General features: G+C 40.6%; 1 protein-coding gene across 1 annotated transcript in view; it reads right to left on the bottom strand.

The window, feature by feature from the left end:
* The window catches only part of LOC106601675 (uncharacterized), a gene marked incomplete in the record, with an annotated part of 737,295 nt that extends 732,053 nt beyond the window's left edge, over positions 1–5,242 (bottom strand). The window contains 2 exon segments of the mRNA XM_045715432.1: positions 1,352–1,619; positions 5,185–5,242. Coding sequence (XP_045571388.1) covers positions 1,352–1,619; positions 5,185–5,227 — 311 coding nt within the window.
* Positions 5,243–12,877: the final 7,635 nt, after the last annotated feature.

Genomic DNA, 12,877 nt, shown 5'->3' with positions numbered 1-12,877 from the left:
AATGCTGTGAAATAGTCATATGTTTGAAAAATTGAAGTTTTTGTATTTTTGAGGAATTTGTAATTCGCGCCACGCCTATCATTGGATATTGGAGCAAGTGTTCCGCTAGCGGAACGTCTAGATGTAAGAGGTTAACTAACTTTGAATGGCATCAGGTGTATTTCCAGGTGCTGTTTATTATAGATGCACATCAAGACACAGTGACACAGGAGGCTGCAGCGTTGTAAGAAAACTGATCAAGCACTTCTCTTAGAAAAAAAGGGTTCCAAAGGGGTTATTTGGCTGTCCCCATAGGATAACCCTTTGAAGAACCCTTTTTAGTTCCAGGTAGAACCCTTTTGGGTTTCCATATACTACAGAGACAGCCAAAGAACCCTTTTGGAACCTTTTTTCTAAGAGCGTCAGAGTAACTGATCAAGCAATTTTCTTACAACGCTGCAGCCTCCTGTGTCACTGTGTTTTGACGTGCATCAATAATAAACAGCATCTGGAGATACACCTGCTGCTTGCTATTGTCTCTGGAGATGGTGAACTGACCCTGAACTGACTAGGGGAAGTAGAGCGACTACCACTGCTAATATAGGAAACCCACTTCAGTCCTTTCCCAGGAGCCTGTCTGATCCAAGCTGCGGAAATATCACCACAACATTGCATAGATCTTAATTTGAGCCAGTTTTCTACATCAGGAAAATTATCCTGCAGCAACAGGAAATGTGGATTATAATTAATGGACATTTTATCGAATCTGACATTTTGAAGTGGAAATGAAAAGCCTTAGAAGCCATTTTAAACCTTTAATACACTACGGTTTGGCATGAAAATACTCAGCATTCTTCTCTCTGTTATTTTCAGATTTTTCATATGGGATGTTCAGACTATAATTTTTCTTTTCTTTTATACAGTCAAGAAAAGTACAGAAACAAGAAAATGTGCCTATGTGGGACAATACAATTAGTATCCCCTCTTGGAAGTCTATTGTGGAGTTCCTCAAGGATCTATAATTGGTTAATTACTGTTTTTAGTTTATTTTGTTTGCTGATCACATTAATATAATTCTGTCCGATAAAGATGTTCAAAACAGAATAGCTAATATGAAGTCTGAGTTGCATTAAATGGCCTTCTGTGTTATTGTAAATAGTGTTCTTTTCACTGTTCATAATGTATGTGGATGTTTTATGTGGATAACATTGATATCAATGGACAGTGTTTCCACTACTGTTGCAGTGTGTGTGTGTTTCAAAAACCGATGCGCCTCATTACTTCTCAAACTGGGTTCAGTGTTGAGCAGTTTTTGTACGCCGCTGCAGCCTCCTGTGTCACTGTGTCTCTGGCACAATAATAAACAGCAGAATCTTCAGTCTTCAGGCTTTTCACCTCTAAGTACAGCTGTTTTTTGGAGTTGTCTTTGGTGATGGTGAACTGACCCTGTAGAGACTGGGAAAATATAGTGCCAGTGCCACTGTCAATGCGTCCAATCCACTCTAGACCTTTCCCTGGTTTCTGACGGATCCAGTGTAACCAGCTCAGGGGCAGACCAGACACAGTACAGTACAGTGTTACTGACTCTCCAGGGCTCTTCACTAATGGCTCAGAAGAGGTGAGTGACTGCCCCTGAACAGCTGAAAAACAGACAGAGTTTAGATTACTGTGACCGTCCAGCCAAGTAGCACAGCTCCTCTCCTCTCTCCTACACTGGAATGAAATAACTCCAGTTAACTCACCTGAGATGAGAGCCAGGAGGAACACACATTCTACAACTCTCATTGTGAAAAAGTTCTAAAATTCTGTAAAAGTAGAAGCACAGACTGGGAGTGGTTGTCTTGACTGAGGTAGATGGTCTGTGGAGGGCAGTTATATCAGACTATTGAAATGGGAGGAGACCTTGGGTCGATGTGAACAGTAACACATTTGCATCTCTATGGTATTAAATGTTTCTCCCCGTAGCTCTAGCGGTCTAAATACTACATATATTGGCACTGTTGTGAAAGTTTTGGTGAAGACTCAAGGTGTACATGTAATAGTGACATAGACACGTATCGTTTTTAATTTTTTATTTAACCTTTATTTAACTAGGCAAGTCAGTTAAAACCTCTTACATCTAGGCGTTCCGCTAGCGGAACACCTGCTCCAATATCCAATGATAGGCGTGGCGCGAATGACAAATTCCTCAAAAATACAAAAACTTCAATTTTTCAAACATATGACTATTTTACAGCATTTTAAAGACAAGACTCTCCTTTATCTAACCACACTGTCCGATTTCAAAAAGGCTTTACAGCGAAAGCAAAACATTAGATTATGTCAGCAGAGTACCCAGCCAGAAATAATCAGACACCCATTTTTCAAGCTAGCATATAATGTCACAAAAAACAAAACCACAGCTAAATGCAGCACTAACCTTTGATGATCTTCATCAGATGACACACCTAGGACATTATGTTATACAATACATGCATGTTTTGTTCAATCAAGTTCATATTTATATCAAAAACCAGCTTTTACCTTAGCATGTGACGTTCAGAACTAGCATACCCCCGCAAACCTCCGGTGAATTTACTAAATTACTCACGATAAACGTTCACAAAAAACATAACAATTATTTTAAGAATTATAGATACAGAACTCCTTTGTGCAATCGAGGTGTCCGATTTTAAAATAGCTTTTCGGTGAAAGCACATTTTGCAATATTCTGAGTAGATAGCCCAGCCATCACGGCTAGCTATTTAGACACCCACCAAGTTTAGCCCTGACCAAACTCCGATTTACTATTAGAAAAGTTTGATTACCTTTGGTGTTTTTTGTCTGAATGCACTCCCAGGACTGCTACTTCAATAACAAATGTTGGTTTGGTTCAAAATAATCCATTGTTATATCCAAATAGCGGCGTTTTGTTCGTATGCGTTCAAGACACTATCCGAAGTGTAAATAAGGGTCACGAGCACGATGCATTTCGTGACAAAAAAATTCTAAATATTCCATTACCGTACTTCAAGCATGTCAACCGCTGTTTAAAATCAATTTTTATGCAATTTTTCTCGTAAAAAAGCGATAATGTTCCGACCGGGAAAGTGTGTATACGTACAAAGAGAGAGAAAATAAAAGCATGGGATCCCCTCGTGCACGAGCCTGAGTTTCATAGTACTGTGACCGGCCACTATCCAAACGCGCTACTTTTTTTCAGCCAGAGCCTGCAAAGCCACGATTCAGCTTTTTGCCGCCTTCTGAGAGCCCATGGGAGCCATAGGAAGTGTCACGTAACAGCAGAGATCCCCTATATTGGATAGAGATAATCAAGAAGGGCAAGAAATGGTCAGACAGGGCACTTTCTGTAAGGAATCTTCTCAGGTTTTGGCCTGCCAAATGAGTTCTGTTATACTCACAGACACCATTCAAACAGTTTTAGAAACTTTTGAGTGTTTTCCATCCAAAGCTAATAATTATATGCATATTCTAGTTACTGGGCAGGAGTAATAATCAGATTAAATCGGGTACGTTTTTTATCCGGCCGTGAAAATACTGCCCCTAGCCATAACAGGTTAAGAACAAATTCTTATTTTCAATGACGGCCTAGGAACAGTGGGTTAACTGCCTTGTTCAGGGGCAGAGCGACAGATTTTTACCTTGTCAGCTCGGGGATTTAAACTAGCAACCTTTCTGTTACTGGCCCAACACTCTAACCACTAGGCTACCTGCCGCCCAGTGTGACAGTGTATCAATAAGAAGTTTTGGGTCCTTGAAAAGGGCTACATATGTCCCATGTTTATTATTACAGTTTCCACTGACCCCTATGTTTGAGTTATCTGTTTTTAATAATCAGTTTAGAAACAGGTCATTATGTGCTGTGTAGAATACGTTTACTGAACACTTGCACTGTTCTAGTGAAGATAACACACACTCCCTTACAGTGTATGGACATCACCATGAATACTAAACACCAGACAGTCATCAGTTCCATTGTTCAGTGCTTGTCAGGTTAGTGCAGGGCTTGTTGTAATGTCAGTCCAAGCTACCTATAATGAGAAGGCCAGAGCTGGGTGTCTGATTATAAAGGGATGGATGGGAGGGAGACTTTGCATACACCGCCCTCTAGAGGCTTAAATAGAGAATGAAAGGGATACATTTACTCTGTTCCTTGATTATCTTCCCTCCCTGTCCTTTATTCTGCTCGCTGATTTTCAGATTTTACCTATGGGATGTTCAGACTAGATATGTTTAATATTTTATACAGTACTGAACAGCACAGAAACGAGCACATTTCCCTATGTGGGACAATACAAGTTGTATTGAATTAGATATATCTCTTACTGCTTATCCCCTCTTGGGAAACTATTATGGAGTTCCCCAAATATCTATAAATGGTCCATTACTGTATTTAGTTTGAATATATTTCTGTTTGCTGATCACAATAACTTCTTACGGATCAGTGGGGCACTAGCGCCCCACCTCAACAACATCCGGTGAAATTGCAGAGCGCCAAATTCAAAATACAAAAGTCGTAATATTAATATAATTCTGTCCGATACAAATACTCAAAGCGCAACAGCTAATATGAACTCAATTCTGTAAAGTTGACTTTGGGTTCATGTAAATAATGTGCTTTTCAGGTTATAATGTGTGTGGATTACTTTATGGGTTTAATATTGATATCAGAGTTTTTACACTACTGTTGAGTACTTTTGCTCTCTCATAGAGAGCGTGTCTGAACGACAGATGCGCCTCATTGCCTCTCATACTGGGATCAGTGTTGATCAGTTTTTATACGGTGCTGCAGGATCCTGTGTCACTGTGTCTCTGGCACAATAATAAACAGCAGAGTCTTCATGCTTTAGGCTTTTCACCTCTAAATGCAGCTGGTTTTTGGAGCTGTATTTGGTGATGGTGAACTGGCCCTGGAGGGACTGGGCAAATATAGTGCCAGTGCCACTGTAAATGAGCCCAATCCACTCTAGTCCTTTCCCTGGTTTCTGACGGATCCAGTGCATGTTGTAGCTACCCATGGAGAATCCAGACACAGTACAGGACAGTGTAACTGACTCTCCAGGTCTCTTCACCACTGGCTCAGAGGAGGTGAGTGACTGTCCCTGAACAACTGAAAAACAGACAGAGTTTAGATTACTGTGACCCTCCAGCCAAGTAGTACAGCTTCTGTCCTACACTGGAATGAAATAACTCCAGTTAACTCACCTGTGATGAGAGCCAGGAGGAACACACATTCTACAACTCTCATTGTGGGAGACTTCTAAGTTTCTGTAAAAGGAGGAGCAAAGACTGGGAGTGTTTGTCTTGGCTGAGGGAGATGGTCTGTGAAGGGCAGTTATATCAGACTACTGAAATGGGAGGAGACCTTTGGTATACATGAACAGACACACATTTGCACCTCCCACATATTATTATTTTGGATCCTTGAAAAGCACTAAACTCAGAAAAAAAAAGAAATGTCCCTTTTCAGGACCCTGTCTTTCAAAGATAATTCGTAAAAATCCAAATAACTTCACATATTTTCATTGTAAAGGGTTTAAACACTGTTTCCCATGCTTGTTCAATGAACAATAAACAAATGAATGAACATGCACCTGTGGAACGGTTGTTAAGACACTAGCAGCTTGTAGACGGTAGGCAATTAAGGTCACAGTTATGAAAAGTCAGGACACTAAAGAGGCCTTTCTACTGACTCTGAAAAATACCAAAAGAAATATGCCAGGGGTCCCTGCTCTTCTGTGTGAATGAGCCTTAGGCATGCTGCAAGGAGGCATGAGGACTGCAGATGTGGCCAGGGCAATAAATTGCAATGTCCGTACTGTGAGATACCTAAGACAGCGCTACAGGGAGACAGGACGGACAGCTGATCGTCCTCGCAGTGGCAGACCATGTGTAACAACACCTGCACAGGATCGGTACATCCAAACATCACATCTGCGGGACAGGTACAGGATGGCAACATCAACTGCCTGAGTTACACCAGGAACGCACAATCACTCCATCAGTGCTCAAACTGTCCGCAATAGGCTGAGAGAGGCTGGACTGAGGGCTTGAAGGCCTGTTGTAAGGCAGGCCCTCACCAGACATCACCGGCAACAACGTCGCCTATGGGCACAAACCCATCGCCACTGGACCAGACAGGACTGGCAAAATGTGCTCTTCACTGACAAATGGACTGTTTTGTCTCACCAGGGTGATGGGCTTTGTGTCACAACATCATCGGACTGAGCTTGTTGTCATTGCAGGCAATCTCAGCGCTGTGCGTTACAGGGAAGACATTCTCCTCCCTCATGTGGTACCCTTCCTGCAGGCTCATCCTGACATGACACTCCAGCATGACAATGCCACCAGCCATACTGCTCGTTCGATTTCCTGCAAGACAGGAATGTCAGTGTTCTGCCATGGCCAGCGAAGAGCCCGGATCTCAATCCCATTGAGCACGTCTGGGACCTGTTGGATCAGAGGGTGAGGGCTAGGGCCATTCCCCCCCAGAAATGTCCGGGAACTTGCAGGTGCCTTGGTGGAAGAGTGGGGTAACATCTGACAGCAAGAACTGGCAAATCTGGTGCAGTCCATGAGGAGGAGATGCACTGCAGTACTTAATGCAGCTGGTGGCCACACCTGATACTGACTGTTACTTTTGATTTTGACCCCCCCCCTTTGTTCAGGGACACATTACTCCATTTCTTTTAGTCACATGTCTGTGGAACTTGTTCAGTTTATGTCTCAGTTGTTGAATCGTGTTATGTTCATATAAATATTTACATATGTTAAGTCTGCTGAAAACAAAAGCAGTAGACAGTGAGAGGACGTTTATTTTCCTACTGTTCATATGTCCCATGTATTTTTGTTATTATTAGTAGTAGTATTACCATTTATCATCCACCCCTATGTTTTAGTTATGTGTTCTTAATAAGTAGTTCTAGTGAACATAACACACAATATGTTTACTGAACACTTGTACTGTTCTAGTGAACATAACACATGCCCACTTGCTGTGTATGGACATCACCATGACTACTGAACACCATACAGTCATCAGTTCCATTGTTTAGTGATAGTCAGGTTAGTGCAGGGCTTGCTGTAATGTCAGTCCAAGCTACCTATAATGAGAAGGCCAGAGCTGAGTGTCTGAGTTAAATGGGAGGGATACTTTGCATACACCGCCCTCTAGAGGCTTAGAGACTGAGAGGGAGATATCTTCTGCTCTATTCCTTGATTCTCTCCCATCCATGTCCTGTATTCTGCTCTCTGTTATTTTCAGATTTTACATATGGGATGTTCAGACTCAATATGTTTGATTTTATACAATGCTGAACTGCACTGAAAGAAGTACATTTCCCTATGTGGGACAATACAAGTTGTATTGAATTAGATGTGTCTCTTACTTCTTATCCCTTCTTGAGAATCTATTGTGGAGTTCCCCAAGGATCTATAAATAGTCCATTACTGTTTTTAATTTTCGTACATTTCTGTTTGCTGATCACATTAATATAACTATGTCTGATAAAGATACTCAAAGTTTAATAGCTAATATGAACTCAATTCCATAAAGTTGACTTTGGGTTCATGTAGATAATGTGCTTTTCACAGTTATATTGTAAGTGGATTATTTTATCAGGATAATCTTGATATCAGTGTTTTTTCCACTCCTGTTGAGAAATTCTGCTCTCTCACAGAGAGCGTGTCTGAATGACAGATGCGCCTCATTGCCTCTCATACTGGGATCAGTGTTGATCAGTTTTTGTACGGTGCTGCAGGATCCTGTGTCACTGTGTCTCTGGCACAATAATAAACAGCAGAGTCTTCAGTCTTCAGACTGTTTACCTTTAAGTTTAGCTGGCTTTTAGAGTTGTCTTTGGTGATGGTGAACTACCCCTGGAAGGACTGGGCATAATAAGCTGTGGTTCCAGTGTTAATGTATCCAATCCACTCAAGTCCTTTCCCTGGTTTCTGACGGATACAGTAGCTACCCATGGAAATTCCAGACACAGTACAGTACAGTGTTACTGTCTCTCCAGGTTTCTTCACCACTGAATCAGAAGAGGTGAGTGACTGCCCCTGAACAACTGAAAAACAGAAAGAGTTTAGACGACTGTGACCAACAAGCCAAGTAGCACAGCTCCCCCCCTGTCTACTACACTGGAAAGACATAACACACCTGAGATGAGAGCCAGGAGGAACACACATCCCAGAACTCTCATTGTGGGACAGATATAAAATTCTGTAAAAGTAGTAGCACAGACTGGGAGTGGTTGTCTTGACTGAGGGAGATGGTCTGTGGAGGGCAGTTAAATCAGACAACGTAAATGGGAGGAGAACTTGGGTCAATGTGAACAGAAACACATTTGCATCTCTATGGTGTTAAATGTTTCTCCCCCATAGCTCCCCATAGTTCTAAATGCTACATACCTTGGCACTGTTGAGAAATGTTTTGGTGAAGACGGAAGATGTACATGTTATAGTGACATAGACTTATTGTACTAATGTATCAATAAGAAGTTGTATTTTATAGAGCAGTTCTTCAATTCATATTATTATATTATATTGAGTCATGGAGGGCCATATGTTGCACTTGTGCTTGATTCACCATTATATTCAGTTATTGCACAGGTCCGGTCCTGGTTTAAAGAAGAGACCAGACGAGGAATCAGTGGTAAAGGATAAACATAATACTTTACTGAGAACCGGTAAACAAACTATCACAGTAACACTGGGAAAACAACAAACACACTGGGAAAACACCAAACACACAGTCTCAAACTCACTCATGAGACAGACACACCCAATTCAAGCTTCTGCAAAGGAAAACAGAATACATACCTCTTTTAATTGGCATTGTATAAAGTGACTAGTGACTCACGAATTGCGCCATGCGCGCGACACTTCTTTACCATTTCGGATAGTGTCTGGAACGCACTAACAAAACGCCGCTATTCGGATATAACGATGGATTATTTTGGACCAAACCAACATTTGTTATTGAAGTAGCAGTCCTGGGTGTGCATTCTGACGAAGACAACAAAAGGTAATGAAACTTTTATAATAGTAAATATGATTATGGTGAGTCCTAAACTTGCCGGGTGTCTAAATAGCGAGCCCGTGATGCCTGGGCTATGTACTTAGAATATTGCAAAATGTGCTTTCACCAAATAGCTATTTTAAAATCGGACATATCGAGTGCATAGAGGAGGTCTGTATCTATAATTCTTAAAATAATTGTTATGCTTTTTGTGAACGTTTATCGTGAGTAATTTAGTAAAATGTTAGCGAATTCCCCGGAAGTTTGCGGGGGGTATGCTAGTTCTGAACGTCACATGCTAATGTAAAAAGCAGGTTTTTGATATAAATATGAACTTGATTGAACAAAACATGCATGTATTGTATAACATAATGTCCTAGGGTTGTCATCTGATGAAGATCATCAAAGGTGAGTGCTGCATTTAGCTGTCTTCTGGGTTTTGGTGACATTATATGCTGGCATGAAAAATGGGTGTCTGATTATTTCTGGCTTGGTACTCTGCTGACATAATCTAATGTTTTGCTTTCGTTGTAAAGCCTTTTTGAAATCGGACAGTGTGGTTAGATTAACGAGAGTCTTGTCTTTAAATAGCTGTAAAATAGTCATATGTTTGAGAAATTGAAGTAATAGGATTTTTAAGGTTTTGAAAATCGCGCCACAGGCTGCAAGTGGCTGTTACGTAGGTGGGACGAATTCGTCCCGCCTAGCCCAGAGAGGTTAACGAGAGTCTTGTCTTTAAAATGGTGTAAAATAGTCGTATGTTTGAGAAAGTTGAATTATGACATTTTGTTGTTTTTGAATTTGCCGCCCTGACATTTCACTGGCTGTGTCCCGCAGGTGGGACGCCAGAGTCCCACGTAGCCCTGAGAAGTTAACCTGTTAGGGCTAGGGGGCAGTATTTGCACGGCCGGATAAAAAACGTACCCGATTTAATCTGGTTACTACTCCTGCCCAGTAACTAGAATATGCATATAATTGTTTGATTTGGATAGAAAACACCCTACAGTTTCTAAAACTGTTTGAATGGTGTCTGTGAGTATAACAGAACTCATATGGCAGTCAAAACCCTGAGACAAATCCTGACAGGAAACTGAAATCTGATATGTGGATATCACTTCAAACATTTGCCATTGAAACACACAGGCGCTTGTGAATCATTTAGCACTTCCTATGGCTTCCACTAGATGTCCCCAGTCTTTACAAAGTGGTTTGAGTCTCCTATGGTAGTAACTGACCCAAAGAGAGGCTGTGGCACTTGGTCATAGGGGATGGGCCATTACCATTGTGACGTCGGCGCCCATGACTACTCTCCCTTTTCGAAACGTTTTGAAAAACAATGCAACCGTCCCAATGGAATATTATTGAAGCCCTGGTTGAAAATGCCCCTAAAGATTTATATTATACAACGTTTGACATGTTTGAACGAACTTAAATATATTTTTTTTGATCATTCCTGACGACAAGTCAAAAGGCACACGGTACATTTTCACTAGCCTTCGGAGCGCGCTAACACTATTGGGACATAAATTATTAACTTTTTTGAACAAAACTCAATTTGTTATGGACCTGGGATCCCTAGAAGTGCCTTCTGATAAAGATAATCAAAGGTAAGGGATTATTTACAATAGTATTTTTGATGGTTGATCGTTCCAAGTTGGCTCCAACATGTATAGCCTAGACTTTTTTTCTGGGCATACCACGTCGTTTATTGCAAAGTGTGATTTCCGAGTAAAGTTATTTTTAAATCTGGCAAACCGATGGCATTCAAGACATGTTAATCTATAAGTCTTTGAATGACAATATTACATTTTAACAATGTTTTCGAATAGTAATTTTGTAAATTGTAGCGCTAATAAACCGGAAGCATTTGAGGGAAAAGATTTTCTGAACGTCATGCGCCGATGTAAAATGCTGTTTTAAAATATAAATATGAACTTTATCGAACGAAAAATGCATGTATTGTGTAACATGATGTCCTAGGAGTGTCATCTGATGAAGGTTGTCAAAGGTTAGTGCTGCATTTAGCTGTGTTATGGGTATTTGTGATGCATGCTAGTTGCTTTGAAAATGGCTGTGTGATTATTTCTGGCTGGGTACTCTGCTGACATAATCTAATGTTTTGTTTTTGCTGTAAAGCCTTTTTGAAATCGAACAGCGTGGTTCGATTCAGGAGAGGTGTATCTATAAAACGGTGTAAAATAGTCATATGTTTGAGAAATTGAAGTTATAGCATTTATGAGGTTTTGCATTTAGCGCGACGCGATTCCACTGGCTGTTGATTAGGGTGGGACGCAAGCGTCCCACTGGCCCAGACAGGTTAATCTAACCACATTGTGTAACGCCCTGGCCATAGAGAGGGGTTTTTGTTGTTTATTTTGGTTAGGCCAGGGTGTTACATTGGTTGGGCGTTCTATGTGCATTTTTCTATGTTGGTTTGTTTCATTGATTTTGGCCGTGTGGCTTCCAATCAGGCACAGCTGTAGAGTGTTGTTGCTGATTGGGAGTCACACATAAGAGCCTGTTTTTCCGTTGGGGTTTTGTGGGTAATTGTTTCTGTTAGTGTTTTGCACCTGACAGGACTTTTTGGCTGTCGGTTTTCTTGTTTTGTTTCATATAGTGTTCTTTCTGTTCTTAAATTCAATGATGAACACTAACGCCGCTGCACCTTGGTCTACTCTCTCTCCCGACAGCCGTTACACATTGTCCGATTTCAAAAAGGCTTTACAGCGAAAGCAAAACATTAGATTTAGGAGAGTACATAGACAAAAATAATCACACAGCCATTTTCCAAGCAAGCATATATGTCACAAAAACCCCAAACACAGCTAAATGAAGCACTAACCTTTGATGATCTTCATCAGATGACACTCCTAGGACATTATGTTATACAATACATGTATGTTTTGTTCAATCAAGTTCATATTTATATCCAAAAACAGCTTTTACATTGGCGTGTGATGTTCAGAACATGCATTCCCACCAAAAACTTCCGGTGAATTTACTAAATTACTCATCATAAACATTGACAAAATACATAACAATCATTTTAAGGAGATGTTCATCTATAATTCTTTGAATAACAGTTTAATATTTTATCAACGTTTATGATGAGTATTTCCATAATTATTAATATATTTCTATAAATGTATGTGCTCATTCACCGGAAGTTTTTGAAGGAAAAACATTTCTGAACATTATGGGCCAATGTAAAATGGGGTTTTTGGATATAAATATGAACTGTATCGAGCAAAACATACATGTATTGTGTAACATGAAGTCCTATGAGTGCCATCTGATGAAGATCATCAAAGGTTAGTGCTTAATTTTAGCTGTATTTCTGGTTTTTGTGACGCCTCTCCTTGCTTGGAAAATGGCTGTGAGGCTTTTATGTTTTAGGCGCTGTCCTAACATAATCTAATGTTTTGCTTTCGCCATAAAGCCTTTTTGAAATCAGACAATGTGGTTGGATTAAGGAGAAGTGTATCTTTAAAATGGTGTAAAATAGTTGTATGTTTGAGAAATTTGAATTATGAGATTTGTGTTGTTTTGAATTTGCCACCCTGCTATTTCACTGGCTTTTGAATAGTGTGTACCGTGGGTGGAACGGTAGCGTCCCACGTAGCGCAGAGAGGTTTTAAGACATGAAGCTCAGTCCATACGGAAAATGTCAAGATCTTTGAACATTTCTTCAAGTGCAGATGCAAAAAACATCAAGCGCTTTGATGAAACTGGCTCTAATGAGGACCGTCACAGGAATGGAAGACCCAGAGTTACCACTGCTGCAGAGAATAAGTTCATTAAAGTTACCAGCCTCAGAAACTGCAGCCTGTCTTTTGTGAGACGCGGTGTGGGTGAATGGATGATCTACACATGTGT

The sequence above is a fragment of the Salmo salar genome, chromosome ssa03, assembly GCF_905237065.1.
Source record: "Salmo salar chromosome ssa03, Ssal_v3.1, whole genome shotgun sequence".
Taxonomy (NCBI): Eukaryota; Metazoa; Chordata; class Actinopteri; order Salmoniformes; family Salmonidae; genus Salmo; species Salmo salar.
The sequence above is the reverse complement of the archived record's forward strand: the minus strand, read 5'-3'. Positions and strand labels throughout refer to the sequence as shown.